This window comes from Anser anser (assembly GCF_964211835.1).
Source record: "Anser anser genome assembly, chromosome: 8".
Classification (NCBI taxonomy): domain Eukaryota; kingdom Metazoa; phylum Chordata; class Aves; order Anseriformes; family Anatidae; genus Anser; species Anser anser.
This window is the reverse complement of record NC_139728.1, coordinates 3,298,445-3,317,526: the sequence shown is the minus strand read 5'-3', so window position 1 is coordinate 3,317,526 and position 19,082 is coordinate 3,298,445. Positions and strand designations below refer to the sequence as shown.

At 39.3% G+C, this 19,082-nt stretch overlaps 1 protein-coding gene across 9 annotated transcripts in view; it reads right to left on the bottom strand.

The window, feature by feature from the left end:
• LOC310903742 (uncharacterized protein) overlaps positions 1–19,082 on the bottom strand; it is an 83,987-nt gene that overhangs the window by 41,212 nt on the left and 23,693 nt on the right. For 7 of the 9 annotated variants that reach the window (XM_083847598.1, XM_083847591.1, XM_083847593.1 and 4 more), the window contains one exon: positions 16,381–16,523. Coding sequence is in view for 8 of the 9 variants with exons in the window: in XM_083847591.1 (XP_083703717.1) it covers positions 16,381–16,484 (104 nt within the window). In the remaining variant the exon portion in view is untranslated. The other 2 variants (XM_083847596.1, XM_083847597.1) reach the window with 2 other exon arrangements.

Sequence of the window (19,082 nt, the reverse complement as noted above, 5' to 3'; positions counted from 1 at the left end):
AAGATCTACTCAATCTCTCACCACTAATCACTGAGCACCAATATAAGCTTTTTACACTTTATTCAATCTATCCTTTTTATTTTACTGATTATCCACATAAGCTGAGATAATGTACATGAAAAAAGTACTAAACAGACATTAAGTGGCCCTCAAAATGCCTGCCCAGGCAATCACATGCCCAAAAGATTATCACACCCCAAAACTCAATCACCCGAGTGAAGTCCAAGTTACTAGCTCCATTTTCCCAAGGAATGGATTAAGATAATTCTTAGAATAGTTGCATATACCAGAAAAGAAACAGCTTATACAACAGGAGTTAAACATGTATTTGATGCATTTTTCACAATGGAACAGTTTTTCTTCAGCTTTTTCTTCTTTGGTACACCAGTAACAAACTACCGCTACCAGGCAAGCCCTTCTAAAGGGATGTACTCTGAATATCAACAGACTGGCTACTTCAGACAAGAGGAAAAAAAAAAAAGTTTCCCCAAAGACATTCCCTTTCTCCTGTATTTAAGGGTACCCAGACTCCAGGGATCTCAGCAGAGGTAGCACAAGGCTGAACTGATTTCATACCCAATACAGAATAACAGTGCCATGGGGGATACATTTTCTTGGGGGTTTTGGTGTCAATACATCTCCGCACCCAGAAGCCTGGCAGTTAATGCCTTAGCTGTGATGGATCCCTGCACTTTACATCATGCAAGTTTGCAATGACCCTATAAAATTACTTTCCATCCCTCTAAAGTTTCAGTGGCAAGAAATATTTCTGACATATAACCAAGGGCCTGGCAGCAGGTCTAATGATATAGTGTTAGATTTAAAACGCTGCAGTTATCAGTCAGCCGCATTCCAGAGCAGGTCATGCATAGCAAACAGCTGCTTTATTAGCTTGATGGAATGTGCAGCGTGTATGAAGTGACAGAATGCAGCTACAGAGTAAGAGCCCAAAACTCTACGCAAAATACATCATCATGGCCCAAATAACGTGTGCCACTCACAGTAATACCAGAGATCCATCCTGACTAGGTCATGGCAGGAACAGCAAACACTTGAGAAGTGCCAGCTAGGAAGCTGATTTTGTCTTATTTCTTTGGGTGAAAAGAAGAAATGGAAGTAGGAGGAAGTTAACATTTTCCTGCAAGCTGCAAAGCATAATACAACTGAGGTTATTTATCAGAATAAATTAGCAAGCATATCAGTGATTTGATTCCCAATTCACTCCCTAGCTGTCCTCATCCCTTGCATAAGGAGACTGAAGTACTCCTCCTGACATCACCAGCCAAGTAGCCATCTTTTTATTATTCAAAAGGCAGAAAACAGTTAAGAAAGCAAAAAGAATGTAGTCTATTTAAGGATATAATAGAGAACGATTAGAAGCAAGGGGCTTTCTTTACTGACAAGCAATGAACAACTACAATTCACTGTTAGGCTACCAGTGTGCAAACCAGACAGCTTATTAAAATGTGGCGATGACGAGCATTTATGGGGTGATCTGCCTCTGTAGACAGTCCTGGCACTTAGTATGCCCTCCAGGCAATTTGCTATAGATTTCTATTAATGCTGTTACAAATACTGCAGGGAATATGGTAAATGCTGGGAGGCTTTTAATCACAATTTTCTCATTTGTTGAAGAAAAAAGAATGAGAAGTAATCAAATACCAGCACTAGTTCCATTATATATATATTATATAAAATATATAAATTGATATATCAGTATAAATATATTATATATCAATATAAATATATATTGATATATATAAATCAATAAAACTTGAAGTTGTCTCACTTGATATCTGATGAATCCAGCCAAAGTATTCTAGAATAAGATTTTTACAGTCTAATATTCTGCTTATTATGTTTCTGTATATAGATGCTAATCCTGTTATCCTTGAAGGGAAATGGCAAGTTTATTATCCCTTATGTGTGATCTAAATGGTGGAATTTGACTATTAAGATATTACGAAGATATCAAGGAAACATTCAAAACACATGATCTTCTGCCTTCAGGATATCCTACATTGAAATATGCCACGCTAAAAATTCATTTTCTTCTTGCTTAGTATTAAAATGTTATTTCAAGTTCAAGACAGAACTTGTTTCATCAGCAGCCATACAAGATGATATTTTTTGTACCCTACTCTTCCTTGCATCAGCACACCTGAATGACTGGGCTCGGTGTATACATAAATAAAATGACTGCAGCAATACAGAGATAGGGAGCAATCCTCCAGGCCAAAACAGGGGTCATCACAGAAGTGATGTTAGCTGTAATCAGGAAATGCATCAGCACCAAGGGTAGAATGATAGCATATTATCCACAGCATCTGATGAAATTTTTTCTTCTCTGGCAGACAAAATTATCTAAATAATAGAGCTGATACACTGTGACTCTCAATGCTTTATCAATGTATTTGGAGAAAAAACATCACTTATAAAACCAAGGAACACACCAGAGTGAAATAACTACAATTTGCAGTCCCTAACTGCATCTCTAAAAGCTGCACTAAAAGAAACAGTTCTGAGTAACAACTACATTATTGTCAGAAATGACACAGATGAATACTGGTGACAAATGATATAAATTATTGATATTTTAGACTAGAATTCTGTTATATCTTCTTCACTATAGGGATATTTTAAAGCATTCTGTATAAAAGTTTGTTATGGGATGAGTCAGCACGTTAGCATAGATGTTAGTATCATATGTTAGGTCTTTAACAAATTCATGCTTGCAACATTATTTTTAATTTGGCACTTTTCTAGCAATGCGTTGGCATATCTTAAGACAACCACAAAGATCAACAGTAACATGAAGATCTACAAAAGCACTTCAATCATTTCCAAACAGCCTTAAAAACAGTCTTTCAGCACTTGCATTTGTTGTGATATAAGTTAGTGGTACACAGATTTCATATCACCATGCACTCAGAATGCATACAGTATACAAACATCAATACAATTTGTAGACGTAGAATTAAAAAGGATTTAATGAGTAGAATCTGGTTATACAAAGCAATGCTATCAAGTTAGGAGCCAATTTCCAGCCTTGCTCATTTTTCTACAGTGCCTTGAAACTGATTGTAAACTTATGTTCCTATGAACAAGTCAGTCAGACCTCAAGTTTTAAACATTTGGCAGTTTCATGACCTCCCTCTTCACGGGTCCCAACACTATTTCCTTCATCTTTCCCTCATCACTGAAACCTGTATCTTAATTCTTTTCTCAGCCTCCTGCTGTTCTGAAACTCCAGCTTCACACAAGAGTCTCAGCGAACACCCTGCTCCTGCTCCATTGCACTCACCGGTGCTTTGCCCTAAGTGGCCCCACCTGAGCACTCATCAGGGGCATACTCACCAAATAAGCTGCTATGCAACCTGTTTGCACACCATCAGGAGTGTTTTGCTTGCACAGGAAGGCTGTGTCTAATAGAAGTAGAGCTATCAAAAAGAGTAAATTAATTTACTGATATGGTAAGGAAAAATGAGTATAGATTCTAGAGCTAAGGACTTTGCTGCTGCTTTTCTTTGACTTATGTATCTATAGCACTTCTGCAGTTCATAGACCTGGAACTGGCTCCACACACAAACTCCTGGAGCAGTTTAAAACATATTATAGCTGGCTTTGTGCAATTGCAGAAACTGGCTCCATAGACTGTCAGAGCAACTGAAGGTTGTCACTTCCAAATGCTGCCTGAGCCACACACCCAACTTGGAGGAACCAGCACCATAAAGACACAGCATGGAGGTCACCGATTCTCTACATACAGATGGATATACTAGAGGTTTCATGGGCCATACTCAAACTGTGGCCTTATCTCATAAATACACGGTAGACTAGATTAAAAAAAAAAAAAGTGTTTATATTAATAGCCAAGATAAATATTTTCAAGTGTAGGTTGTAAAGCTAGGCAACTCCATCTGCACTGACTTGAAATAACCAGCCTGAATTTCTAAAGTGCTGAGAACCATCTGCTCTTATTGGCCTCAGTTGGTTTTGAAAAATAAACTGCTTAATTAGATGCTTTGGCATGGACCTAATTGGCTAACTTCTGACTTCAACACTAAAAACACTTTTTCCTGAAAGACTAGAAGTTTAAAAAAAATCTCTGAAGTGGAATGATCTAATCTAAAAATGCTTGCACTCACCATTTGGCGTTCTGTATATGTTCATTCATATGGAGGATACTGGGATAGTTACGTGTCCTGGAGTAAATATAAAAACTAAATTGTTCATCTTTCTCCTCTAATTCTAAAATATAAACCTTTACATGTAAAAATGATGAATAATGTTCCCCCCTCCAAGCAGGGAACAGCACCAAAATGAAGTTTTAAAGTGCCCCTTGCCAGAACTATCTGCATCAGACTGAAATATGCACACCTGAAAATAACATCTCAGACTTGTGTTATTCTGAACATGTCTGAATCACAAATGAAGGACAATGCAAAGAAATCTAAACTAGCAGAAGTACTAGCTGGGACATGCATGCTGTGCAGTGAAACATCACAATGCCTTATACTACTCTGCTGCACCCAAGCTAAGCTCTTCCATCAGTCCAGGTTTACTGGCTTTGGTACCATCTCATTCTGTTATGGCCATACCAATTATGTTATGCTTTGCTAACATGAATACATATCTGTTTTCTCTGTTTTCTTCTGGCAGGGATTAACTCAGATTTGCAATAAAACTAACAAAATGAGAAATGAAACCAAGTGTCAGAAGAAAAGAGTTTTAAACATGCGGTGAAACGTTTTCCTGAATGATTTCCTGTAGTACTACACCTTTTTTAAGCACACATACATGTCTGAAGTGTTTTTTTGTTTGTTTTTTTTAATGCTACTGCAAGTTCTACAAGTTTGAAGATGTTTCAGCTCTGATTTGGAGCTGCTACCACTTGTTACGTGGAAAGGTCAGAACCACTGTCTATCTAGATCACCTTTTAAACTGTTATGAGAGAGGTCAGGCACTGCATGTAGTCTCCACACAATCCAGTAAAAAGCTTTAAGCCCCTGGCACATCTACTATTTCACTGCTGGCATTACCTATATCTTGGGTTTCCAAAAGATTTTGGTTTGATACAGGCAGGATGCTTAGTGTATAATATAGCATAAACTTCATGCTTAGACCTTACTGCTGCCAGCAAGCAGCCATACAACGGCTCTGACTCATGAGACAAGAACCTTCCTTAATCTAAAGGGACGCGAGTGAAAGCAGTCATCACAGCCTGTGCAGTACTTACGTAGTGCCTCGGGCATACCACAATGCTGAGATCACTCAAAATAAATCCTCTGTTCTAGTTCTCCACCGAGTTGGATGAGTGCTCTGTGACCCTTTCTCAATGCCCTGCCTCTATCCAGAGGCAGCCTTCTGGAGTAATGCTACTCAAACAGACAGCTGGTCTCTTCAGCAACCTAACTAGACACAGAAGATCTGTGGGAGAGGTGCTCTCTTTCCCTAAAATACAAAGTACAAACAGCTTGCTCTTGGCATTAGCAAGCTAGAATCAATATACTTCTCAGCATGAAATCTTGATTGCCAACAATTTAAATGACTGAACAGTCAATGAAATAACACTATGCAAGTGTAGCAACGACGCATCTGTACTTAGATATGTTCTGCTTTATATGTGCTAAATGTGTAGGATGGTAATTTCTAAACCACGAGTATCAAAAGAGAATTTCTAAATGTGTATTGAAAGGCTGAAAATCAATTTCCTCTTACCAAGGACGTGTATTCCAAATTTAATATCAAATTACTATTTTATATCAATATGTACATGCTCAAACTACATATTCACATTCCACTGCAAATAATGAATATATCCACCCCGCATTTTTTCTGTCCATAGCTTGTCCTCCCTCCTCCACTATCCGTCAAAAGAGGACGCATTCATATTACACCTCAGATGGTGAAGAACAATTTGAGTATTCTTCTTCCAGTGGTAGCACCATCATAAACATTTTCTTACATTTTATCCCTTATTTTCATCCTAGTTCTGCTTTATGTAAGTACAACTGTTCCTGAGATTTTATTGCAAACCATACAAGATGGCTCTTGAGAAATAAGGGTACTTTTTGACCTCATGTAGTTTCCTACCAATTCAATAAAGATTTCCTTGAATAATTATATTGACCCAGGGGACAAAGACAGAAAGAAGGACTAAATACACTGGAACTGCCACTGAAATCAACTGTTGTCGAAGTACAATTCTAGATCTGCTGATGGCCATCTGCACAAGGCAATTAATTTAAATTCTCTGTGGAAATACAGTTTTGGTATGCTAAGGAATCAACTCTACTCAAGACAATATTGCACTCCTGGGTATCAGTGATCTCTGGCAATTTGTACAATTGATTTGTGGGTAACAAACAGAGCAGGGCATGCTCAATGACCCTTTGGATAAACATGAATATGCCCTTTTAAATTTATCTGAAACAACACAAGCCCCTGTTCCACTCTGCTGAGTCTTAACAGTGAAGAAAAATCACTTTAAAAGAATATGGAGAGATCTCTACAAATGATTTGCACAGGTCTTGAGGTATTGATCAGTGTTGAGCAACCTACGCTTCTGTCATTAGGTGGACCTGGAAGAAGAGAGACGTACTAAAGAGGTAACATCAATGCTCTTAAAAATAAATGAGACTGCATAAATGAGATGGAACTGAGTAATGCAGTAGTCTGCATGTCTTCTCTGACAACAGCAGTAGTACTAGCAAGCAGCTCCCCACCACCTCCCTTGACCAAGGAAGAAGGTAGATTTAGATTAGATATTTGAAAGAAATTCTTTACTGCGAGGGTGATGAGGCACTGGAACAGCTTGCCCAGAGAAGCTGTGGATACTCCATCCCTGGAGGTGTTCAAGGCCGGGTTGGATGGGGCCATGAGCGACCTGGTCTGGTGGGAGGTGTCCCTGTAAATGGCAGAGGATCGGAACTGGATGATCTCTAAGGTCCCTCCCAACCCAAACCATTCTATGGTTCTAGGATTCTATGACTCTAAATATGTCCTTTGTAAAGACAGGTGCACCAAAAACTGATTCCTACCATTAGTTTTCCTTTTGACAAACACAACCCTTGCAGGTCCCAGTTTTTGACCACCAAGCATTAGCAGACCATAAGGGAAAAGCATCAAGACTAAACCATGATGTAGCATTTTCCCCCAAACTACAAAACATAGAAGTAGACATTATGGAGGGCAGAGCAGTTTCTGCCAGATATATAACCATAGCTATGTGTGCATTTATTTTAATGGAGTACGCTGAAAACTTGAAAGAATCCTGTGCATATGTATACTTACATGTACAAAATTCCAGCACCTCTGATGCCAAAATCATTGCTTTCTAATGCTTTCTCAATTGTCATGCCAGCAAAGATGAGTACTACTGCAGGATCATGGCCTCAGCATGAGTTCATTTGCAGGTAGTGACCTACGTCCTCACCTCTTCAAAGCTTGACTTACCACATTTTAGACTGGTTCAAAGCAAGAAGCCAGGTTTGAGATTACACACTGTCATGTCCATAAAAAACCTATGTATGGCTAAATAGCTTTTAGTCCTTTGGTACTGGCTGTATTCTTACTGAACGTGCAACATCCTTGTGATCCTCCAGGATGCTTTGTTGCAGTCCTTCTCAGCGGGGAACATCAGCTACCCCACAGCTTACCATTTTTTCAATGCCCTTCTGAGCACAGCACATCCTCAGTTTTTCCATGAAAGTGTAAAGCAATTTTATTGCAGAGTTTAGTTTACTTCCTTTTTGAAAGCAGGTGTTCTTTGGTTGCATTTTGGTTTACTTTTTTTGTATTTTTGGGGGGTTGGGTTTTTTTGTTCATTTGTTTTTTAACCTTCCTGGGCACCCACTTATTCACAGGCTCATGATTAATAAAGTATAAGGTTACAGACAAACAGTTTCAAGATCTCTCCTCCCTAAATCTGCAGCAAGAGGTATGCTCCGGACTGGAAAATGCTTCACTGGTATTGTTGCTATGGCAAAGCTTAATAGGAGTTTAGAGACTGGGCATGCAGCCAAGAAGAGAATGGGGAGGGCTGACACATGACATTTCCCCCTTTGTTCTTTTCATACAATTTGCTTTCTGCAGCTCTTCTCAAGAGCATAAGAAATGGTTCAGCTTCAATTATCTCCACAGGAGCTTCATTTTTCTTCCTTTTTCTTTTTTTTTTTTTCCTCAAAGAGGACAGTCAGAACTCTTCTGTCTTAGATTTTCCTCAACTCCCAGTGAAATACACACATGTTCATAGTAAATAATTCCTACAAAGATTGTTATAACCTGTGTTGTTGATTTCTCCTCTATTAAAAGAAACTAGACAGGAAATTGGGAACAAATCCAAAGCCTTCCTTTAAACTCTAGTTTAACTTGACAGCAGGCAAGAGTGGCATTTCTGAAAAAGGTACCAGTTTATTGTAAAAGGCAGATTTCTGTTCAACGTTGTAAACAGATCTTACAAAACCCATCATTTACTATATCACTGCTTACGTCACATCATCTTCAACCAGTGTTGAGCAAGGCTTGTATAATCTGATTCTGTAATTGCATTCTCTTAGCGTTGGACTTCAACAAACCGCACAATCAAATTCAAAGAACATCCTTTTAAATATGAGAGACTGTTGCTTGTCAAAAAAAAAATATATATATATATATATAAATGTATTTGTATATAGAAAAGCACAGCAGGACACAAGCCCAGTACAGGTTTATGTATATTTCAACTATGAAAGGGAGAAGAAGATAAAAGGGCACTAGATGACCTTGGATTAGACAACCTTGGAAACACCTCAGTAAGTCCAGGATGCACTGTTTTCTATATCACCCCAAGCAGTGATATTGTTGAGATCAAGGGATTATGCCAGATTTATGCACTTTGTCAGCAGAGCACCAGCAGAGCACTGCAACAAAAAGTATCTCACATCCTGCAAACTGTGTTGACTATGGAAATTAAACATCCTGTAAACTGTGCTGGCTACAGAAATTAATAATTTACTATCAAGAAATTAAGTGCTGAAAGGAGTTCATTTGCACATATATATGTCTAATTCCTTCAGACATATGTTCATAGTGCTATCTAAAAAGAGAGAAGGATAATGCCAAGGAAGAACAGAGTGTACCAGGAATAACAAGGCCAGCAAAAACTGGCCTCTTCCAGGTGCAAACGTCTTGACTCTGGAGCCTAAATCACAACAAGCAGATGGACACTGAGTTCTTTGATCCGCACCAGGCTCTCACAGGGAGATACATGATGTACTGCAATTACTACGTGACCACCGGTGCTACACATTTTTAGCAAATGGAGTGCCTGTGCCCCAGATGTGCTGGCCTTCCTCAGTCAGCTTACCACCTACAGGGGGACCTCGATATGCCTGGAAATAACACCAGAGCTCAGGCATTGTGTAGATGGTGGTGCATGGAAATCTTACGTTGCTGACCACTTGGTACAGTCCTGCTCTGCATGCTACAACTGAGGTCAGGTTCCCCTTCAGCCTTCTGGCCCCAGAGAACCCCAGCAGAGCTGTAGCAGTCACTTCACCACAGCCTGCAGCATTTCACACCTTCTGCATTGTTTTTGAATCCCATTGACCTGAAGCCACAATTCAAGAAAGCTTCCCTGCCTAGGGCAGAAACGATGCTTGAGGTTAAACGCACATCTAACTCTACAAAAAGTAGTCAAAACCTCAGTCTGCTACAACAGAGTGCAAACTGAACTGAGAACCTGGCATCTGTAGTAAAGGTACATCTTTATTATTCCAAAACAAGTGATTTCAGAAAACCATTCCAAAGATACTGATGTTTCCACTTTAAGATTACTTTCAAATTAAACTTCATTGTCTCCCAATCAATTTCATTACAAAAGGAACAACTTCATGGCAGAAAGGAAAGGTTTGAGCTGTTCCACTGTCACCTGCACTCACAGTAACCAGCTGTGAGCCTAGCCTTCAAAACCCTTTAAGTCCATAGGACACACCTCTTAGCAGAGTTTGCAGACAAGGAAACCCTTTGAGAAGTGTCCTAAAATTCTGAAATGTTTTAAATAAACTCATGCCCTGAACAAAACAATATCAGTAGAAAGAAAAGCAATCGGTAGGCTACTACACAGTAAACAAATATTTAAAGCAGATTAAGGTGACCAATCCTTTGAAGCAGTGGGAGCTACCAATGACAATATTAATTTAGGAGAATATGAAACAGAAACATGAGGTACTCACGAACTTCAGCTTACACACAAGGGCTGATAATCGTTTGCTACCCTTAGTCACAAGGAGAGCCATTTTCCCGGTCATGAAAATAACTATTCACTCAGGGGCAAAAGCAGCTGTAAGTGTACTAGAAAGGAAGGAGTGACTGATATGCAGATAGGCTTTTCTGATGAGGTCAGTAGCACTTCAAGGCTTAATAATATTTTAATGAGAATGGTAACAGTGCTCTTAAAATGACAATGTGGGCTGCTTTGAGAAAAGCACCATAAATCTAATGTCTTTATGAACATAACAAAACCACATAATGAAACACAGCAATACAGAAGGGGTTGTGACTGCTGCAATCCATTTAGCCATCTGACCAGCAAAAGGTCAGTGTAATTAACAGCTTAAAGACGTGTGTGTGATGGAAAAGTAGAGACCAGACTCTATAAGAAAGAGAATCTAAATCAAGAAAATAAAGTACTTTGATTCCAGAGACAGTCCCATTAATATCTTCCTGAAAGAGATCCATTTCCATAATAAAATGCTGTAGCAAAGGGCTACTATGCCCCTTTAACAGATGTTTCAGTTATTCAAAACACAAAGGATATCAAGTTAAGACATATTTCTAGGACAGTACTTAAGAAACTTAGTCACACACACACCTACATTTGATCAGACACCAAAACCCACTCACGAAGTGACTAAAAAGCCAGCCTTCCTACCCTTTCTTTTCTGGGTTGCTAACTTGAAAAACATCACTTGCATTTTTAGTATACAATTAAAACTAATCTACATTGCATATAATTGGGAAAAACATCACAAAAAATGCTGAAAAATATGCAGCGTTAAAGCATTTCTAACAAAATGGATTTGGAATTGCTATAGGCCAAGAGAAGATAATTCTTTGGGTTACAAACTCACATACCTGAAACTACAAGAATATGTCAGAGGTTTCGAAACTGGCAATGATTTATGGAGAGCTGCTCAAATCACGGTCACAATTTCTCTGCTTTTTCTACCTGCAGGAAAGTCCTGCTCCCAAATATTTGACAGGCTTTCTGTCTTGAACATCTCAGACATAAGATGTGCTGATAGGAAACCTGGCACCTAAGTGATGCATCTGGCCTCCTGCACATTGCTATCAAGCACAGCATATTGAGTTCAGCCGTGCTTGAGAACTGCTGCTGGACTGAAAATCCCAACATTAACACCATGTATATGCTGGAAGCATCCAAAGGTAGGACCCCAGACACCTAGAAACTCTAAGCAAAGCCATGACATCTTTAAAACCTACCAAGGGAGAAAAAGCAAGTGCATCCATGAAAATCCTGGTGTATGGCAGCTCTAAGTTAAATGAAAACATACATAATGAATTATATTTGTCATATCAGCAGCTGCCAGAAGGGATGTCTCCTACCTGTTAAACTGAAGGCTCGTGGTGTTAAAACAATCTGGGAGCATATGACTTGCTGCCCCACAATGTTCAGCACAGGTACAGCTCTGATTTGCACTGATGAGCAAGGCAGTAAGGTACAGTCCCCTGGGGACAAGGGATGTCACTGACCTAGCAGGCTGCTGGAGACGCAAAAGGAAATGCTCAGAAGCAAAGCTTGTTCTTTTTTCTCTTTTGGAAGGATTGCATCTATCACAAATCCAGGAAGGCAGCATCTTGGGAACAATTCTGAAGTTTCTGACAAGCAAGTCAAGAGACAAAGCTCCAATGTAAGAAAAAAATCACGCTGCTGAGTAATCACAAGAACCAATATCTAGTAGGGATTTTCTTAATAAAAATAAATAAAATAAAATAAAATAAAAAGTAGTACTGAAAAGATTAGGCTGCTAAAATTTAATTCTTTCTTGGTAGAAATCTATATAGTTTTACTGAACTCAACACAAGTACAGAACATCTCTGGCTGAAGATCTAAACATAACTTGGACACAAGTAGGCAAGTTCTGTAAAATTTGGTTACATTTCTATACAAATCTGTATGCTTATTTCCTACTAGCTTCTACAGAAATTCATCTACAACACCCTAGAGATAGAGAGTGATTAAGAACCTCTTCCAGAGGATTTTGGATCCATCCACAGGCAGAAACACTTTTCTCAATTGCTCTAATACTTTTTAAAAAGTAAAATAAATAATAAAAGCTACAGAGTCAGATCTGCTTCATAAAAAGTTTTTGCCAACCCCACGAGGCAAGTAGGAATAACCTGTACTCTGAACAGCTAAGCCTGTAAACTCCTCTTTGCTACTTACACAAGAAAAATGAGAACTCAGAATGCAGCTAGGTGACTAAATACAGCATTCTCAGTGTGCAGTTGGCATTTAGACCTATTTAAAATGTAGCAAGCATTTATAATTGAGGAAGAATCCTGTCCCATTCTACTTCCAAACTATTGCCTAAAGTGTTAGTTACCTGCTACAGCATCAAAATCCTAACAACATTGTACAACTGAGCATTGCCCCATTACTAGGATGCTTACCAGTTCTGCTAAACTGCCCACCTCCACAGCAGTGGCAAGTGATGGAAATATGCACTTTTACTGAACAGACCTGCAGACTGCATCCACAGGCTTTGTTTCTAAAATCCTTCCTTCTGAAATAGCATAAACTCTATTTTAGAGATTGCTCGTGTCAACTATTTATTTGAATACCTGTACTAAATAAAACATTCTATGACAAGCAAAGTTTCCAGAAATTCTTAGGAAAGCAGGACAAAACCATAACCTTCATTAAGAGGTAAGAGAGATAAGAATATTTTTCCTAAAGAAGTCACAACTTTGAAGAATTCAGATACCATAGGAAACATTTACTACCCTATGTGCCTACCAACTACAGCTCCTAATTTATTTACAGGACCAACACAATAATTCTACCACCTTCTAGGAAGCTTTCCTGACTTCATCAGCATTGAAAAGAAAATTCAGCTGCCTAAATACATGCATATAGCATCATTTTGGATGACCAAAATCATCCCAGGTTTGTATAGTTACTTTTGCATAATATATTACTACTACTCAGTGCAGCATGCTTTGGAACTCACAGCAGAGTTGCTGCAAATATAACTGATCGTTATTGTTTTGCTTTTTGGGACATAGGTGTAAGCAAAGGACTCTTAGCCCTTCAGAAAGCTGCCACAGTCTGTAATAATCACTTTTACAATCTAGTTCAGATTTCACTGAAAACATCTACCCCACTGACAGCTCTGACCTACCTGTTCTGAGGCTTCGACTTGAGAGGTGGCAAGAACTGAACTACAATCAAAACTGAAGAATGCATGCAAGAATTTTAAGGAATACATAGATTAAATTCTTGAATGAGAAATATGTGGGCCCCCATATCCTGCAACTGTTAATGATGAAATATCTGCCACATTACCAAGGAAACTCAGCTAGTTAAAGTACCACAGTAGGAGAACAATTGTCTGGTAAAACAGGTTTAACGTCAGCTAGCATCTCTGTAATTAAGAAAGCAGACATCCGTTTCAAAAAATTCTTAAATTATAATTTTCTCGCTTAGTGGATCTGTATGGTTCAATATGCAGTCATTTTCTCATTGGAATAAATATACAGTAGTATAACAAATGATTGCTGTGTTTAAATTGTGATCGAGTATTTCTCTCCTGGTGTTCCTGCCTGTAATATGCATAGCATGTAATGGTTTCCTTCTGAAAGCCAAAATACTGGAGGTATCAGCCACCCTCAAATTACTTCTCACATCCAGTTGTGTAGAAAACCTGCCCATTAGGGCACAGGGGAAGGAATAAACCATTAGGCCAGTCAGCTCTTCTACAATTTCCTTAGCTTCAAGATAAGAAATTCCACTACAGATATCTTATCTAGGCCTTTTAAAACCTTTACCTTCAAACTTTCAGACCTCTTGTCATCTCGGACTTGTAGTTTATCAGATGATATCACAGGAATGACAGACAGCTGCCCCACCAGTCCCAGCCTGCTCAAGTGCACGCATCCTGAGCCAAGGACAGTCACTGCTTTGTAACCTTTCCCACAGCAGCTAGAAGCAACTGCACCTGCACAAATGCACATGCTCACAGTTGAAGAAAGGAAACAGACTGTCAAAGCCCGCTGACCAGATCACTAACAACCAGTTTTGGAACTGCCTAATACCAGACTGGTAACAAGTGACTTCATTTACTGCAAAGATTATTAATTCCACTTTAGGAAAGCAAAAAAATCTGCCCTGCAGGAACAGTGAGGCACTGGAAAACTGGATCTATGAAGGCAATAGAAACCTTTACATGGGAGAATCTAGGCACATCTTAGATGTTCATAGATATAGTCTAGACCAGAATTTCTCAGTTTACAGCTCACAGGCTACATGTGATTTGCAAAGCTATTTGGCCTACTAGCATATCAAGCTACTAAACTACTGCAGGATTAAATAGCTCTAACCCAACCTTCCCTACCTCCACCCCCAGAAATTGCCCTTCTCAGAAGCCACACAATAGTGAAACTTTTTTCACCAAACAATAAACCTCTAAAATACTTCATCAAAATGGTGAATGTTGAGGGTGGGGAGGGAAGACACCACCAACACAGCCACAACACTGAAAAGCAGAAGTTTCCACTAGTAACCACATTTAGGAGTTCAATCCTGTACTTCTTAGATGACTACCAATATTAAAAAAAATAGAAGCCAGGTGGAGAACTCCTAGACAGTCTAAAAGATAGCTGTTAAAAATCTATTCAGTAGTGGCCAACATGTTACAAGAGGATTTGCAAGAGCTGGGATGGTTGGCAAGTGGTGCATTAACTAAAAATAGATTCTTTATTAATATTCATAAAATAATTTGAACAGCTCTATTCCCTAAGTAACAACCCTCACAATGAAAAGCTTTTGTCTCCTATTCACAGCATAATGAAAATGAAATATTGTATCTCAGTGCTGTTCTGAATAGGCAGCCAGTGCTATTGTACTGAACAGATGACATACTTGCACATTTGGAGAAGGACTATTAGCAGACAAACCATTGAGAGACCTCTTGACACCAGTAACAGAGTACTGACACATTTTGCTTTCCATTTCCTCCCCATTTCCGTTTGACCTATTCAGTATTTGTGAAAACGTTCAGTAAAAGTTCTCAAATTGTTCCACAATTTCCATTTTCTTATATATCTTTCCATGTTCTTCAGTTACTTGTATCATTTAATTAAAAGTTATGGCTTTGCACCGCAAGAAAAATCTTTACTTCGGGGTCACGGAAATAGCCTGTCTAGCAAACATGTTTGCAGGTTATAGGAAACATCAGCAGTAATTCCTGAATGAGCACTGTGATATGAAATGGGTGCTGGAAACAGGGAAGTTTTCCCTCCCCCCCCAGGTTATTTTATTGACAACAACGGTTGTTGAAATGAACGGCTAAGTCAATAGCCACACTGTCAAAGCAGCACAAGTCCTCTGGCATATGGTATTCCTACAGCCTTGGAAACAGTCAACCCACTGTTTAGAGCAGCTACTCGCTAACTCTGTAATAAACAAATAAGCTATTATTGGTTCTTGTCTGTAACTGCTTGAGGCACTACTAATTGTCACATTTTTTTTAAATGCACTGTAAGTTGTTTCTTAACATCTTCACACAGAAGTCAGTCTCCTACATAAAGCTCCAGAAAAGAGATTTTTAAACATTTCACAAGCAATATTTTTCTTAAAAAAAATGTTTCCTTCTTGTACAAGTAACCCAAACGGGCATAACACTCTGAGAAGGAAAACAGAAGATAGCAGCATGCCCTTCTTCCTTTACAACATATGCAAGCACCAACACAGTCCCTCTTGAGACTATTTCAGTGACAACAGCATATGCCCAAACCACATCAAAAAGACAATACACCTCTTCCAAGAATTGTCATACACACTTGGCACGTTTGCCTGTCTCTAGAAATACATGAAAACAAGGGTCACTTTCTAGTATCACAGCCAACTCAGCTATGATTCAAAGAGTTTACTGAGGTCAAAGAAGGGAATATATTTTTTGCATACATCCCCATTTAATTTCACTGAATTACCTCTCAACACAACTCAGGCAGATTATCAGCCACAATATTCCCTTCAGACAGTATTTTAAGTCCTCTGCTTATAAAATTATAGCAGACTGCTCGCTATAATGATCTAGAACCACCTCTACCACTACACAGTAGAATCTGAAGTACTATAACTTCAGTGTGTACCTGTAGGCTGGCTGTTGCTCCACAGTCGCATTGACACAGTCAAGAGAAATCCATTTCCAGTTGCTCATATCCAAAGTTATCATCACAACTCTGCAGCACTTCATATTGCGCTGGATTCAGGCCAAAATGAGGCTTTCCTTACCCTGTGGGATTAAAAATAGAACCCTTTCAGAAAAACATCAGTACGGGGACATACCAAGCTACTGCTAATGGAGTGGCTGAGAGGGGTCACAGAAAGGAGGCCCTGCAGATAAAAGAACTGAAGGACACTTGCAAGACAGCCAAAAACAAATCAAAACAAGATAGACTCCTGGCAGTAATGAAGCTACTTGTCAATATTAGAGAGACAGAAAGAAACCTCTCCCAGCTGAGATGCATGGTACATAGGTCACTGAGGACAGACTCTCAAACTGACAGAAGGGAGAAGATCAACTGCTACTCCAGTTCCCTGAGAAACAAAAGCCAGCCTGTACTCCGGGAAACATTTTGGGTACATTTTCTGGAGACTGCAAGTTTCCTCGCACATTGTGTGGAGCATTTCATAGCACTGCACCTACCACAGTAAAGAACACAGGCCGCAGCGCTTCATCCCAGCTTTTTAACAAGGGGCTTTCAGGTGAAACAGTACATTAACAGGCTGAAGAAATTCTACTGGGAAAACATGCTATAGTACTGATTTGCATTCACTTGAGAATTCACAACAGCTGAGGGTTTCAGTGTGGCAGGAGCTGGAGGGTGAGAACAGTTAACCCCTTCTGTTCAAAACATTTATGGCAAAACTGTATTTTACCATATTTACCAAACAAAAAATGGAATTTTACAGAACAGTGTTTTATAATGATGGTAAGATTATGTGGCAGAACTGCCTTGTCATTTTCTCTAGACTACATAGCTATGCCTTTCTGAACCTCACAGGAAACATTTTGCCAATTGAATTTCTTCTCTATATCTTTGTTTGGTTTTGTTTGTGGACATCTAAAAAAAATCTTTTCAGCTTCCTGTCCACAAAAGAAACAATAAATCCTTCAAAAATAGGTACTGACTCTATTATCACCATTGTTAATATAACTGAGACCAAATCCTTTCTGCCCTTGTGGCCCATTTAACAAGACCCTCCTAAAACCCTTCCACCCATCTCATAGCCAGACTGCCCTGAACAGCCACAAGCAAGAGACTGAAGATTGTAAATTGCAACAACTCTTGTCAACAAAACTACAGAAAACATACTAATAGCTTTAGCATATTTATGTGTGTGTACATATATACACACACAGGAACGGAGGATGCAAAGGTGCAACTGTTTCTTGTTAAGAGGTGCAAGTGTTTGAATCAAGTCCTACAAAAGTCTGACTTTCCAAAGATGGGGCTGAAGTTATCAAACCTGAAGTAAAAGAAGGAAATTTTGAGATTTGAGAGCTACCAAATTTGAGATTTTGAGATTTGAGGTTTTGAGAGCTACCAAATACTCCATACCATCCTAGATATTTCATTAACCATTTCTACAATTCTGGTGAAACATTAAACAAATAGAATTTTAATAATTTAGATTTTAATAATTTAAATAATTTACACAGAAAAAAGTTGCTTTTAATGAAATATTTCATGAAATGACATGGGAAAACACCCATTAACTCACCAGGTTGTATCTCCATCATCTTTGCAAATTTAATAGAATTGTGACAATAAGTGAATAGAGTATAAAATTTGAAGTCAAAAGTCCAATAAATTCATAACTACATAAGCTCTTCCTCACAGAAAATAGCTCATCTACCGAGCGTGAAAACAATTTATATAATAGTTTCATAATGTTTTTATGAAAAATAAATATTATTGATGCTTTCATAAAACACTGCTGACATTTTCATTATATAATTTCATAAAGCATTAAATATGTTTACACACACCATAGCCTCAGCTCCAGAAGTCACTAAAATCAGCTGTTTTGCTCAGTGAGTGTCCTTGGTTACTGTAACTTTGAAAACACTCTCTCAGCATCTGCTTAGAGTCCTAATTCTTGTCATGGGCCACAACTGGATTTCCCCAAGCTCCCAAACCCACAGTGTTACTCAGCAGCTGCTTGAATACTCAGACGTTTTCTTTCTGCAATCCAAATGGACAGCAAGAGCTCAAGACAAGTAATGGATTACATGAGAAGAGTCCCCCAGAATAGCAGGGCCCACAAACATTTGTGCCTCCAGCAACCAGGGCCAACTCATAATAAGACTGCTTTCTAACCATGCTCGATCCCAGCATCATGGGCAAAGGACCAGGAGATCCCTTGAGGAAGTTAAGCAGTAAAAGAAAAGTCAAAGCTGCAGCTTGGCTGACTGGCACAATGCAACTGGGAATAATGAAATGGCTTCTCTGGTTAACAGGCCCAACAGCCCATCTGAGGAGCAGGGGCTCCCAAACACTATCCACACAAGTCAGCCAGCCTGTTCTGCTGCAACAGGAGGAGCGGGTGTCAGGGCTGTGACAGTCCCCAACACCAAACACCTCAGCACGGGGACAAGTTCTGTTCTTGTACCGGGTGCCCACAGCGAGGTGCTGGCAGGGGGTGCCGCAGGGGCAGCCTCTGTGAGGGCACTGCCAGTGCTGGATGGTTCCACAGCGGCCCCACCACAGAGCACAGCTGAGCCTAGCAACCCAGCTAGGGGTGCCTCTGTGGAAGTATTCAAAAAAAGGGGCAAAATGCTGCACTG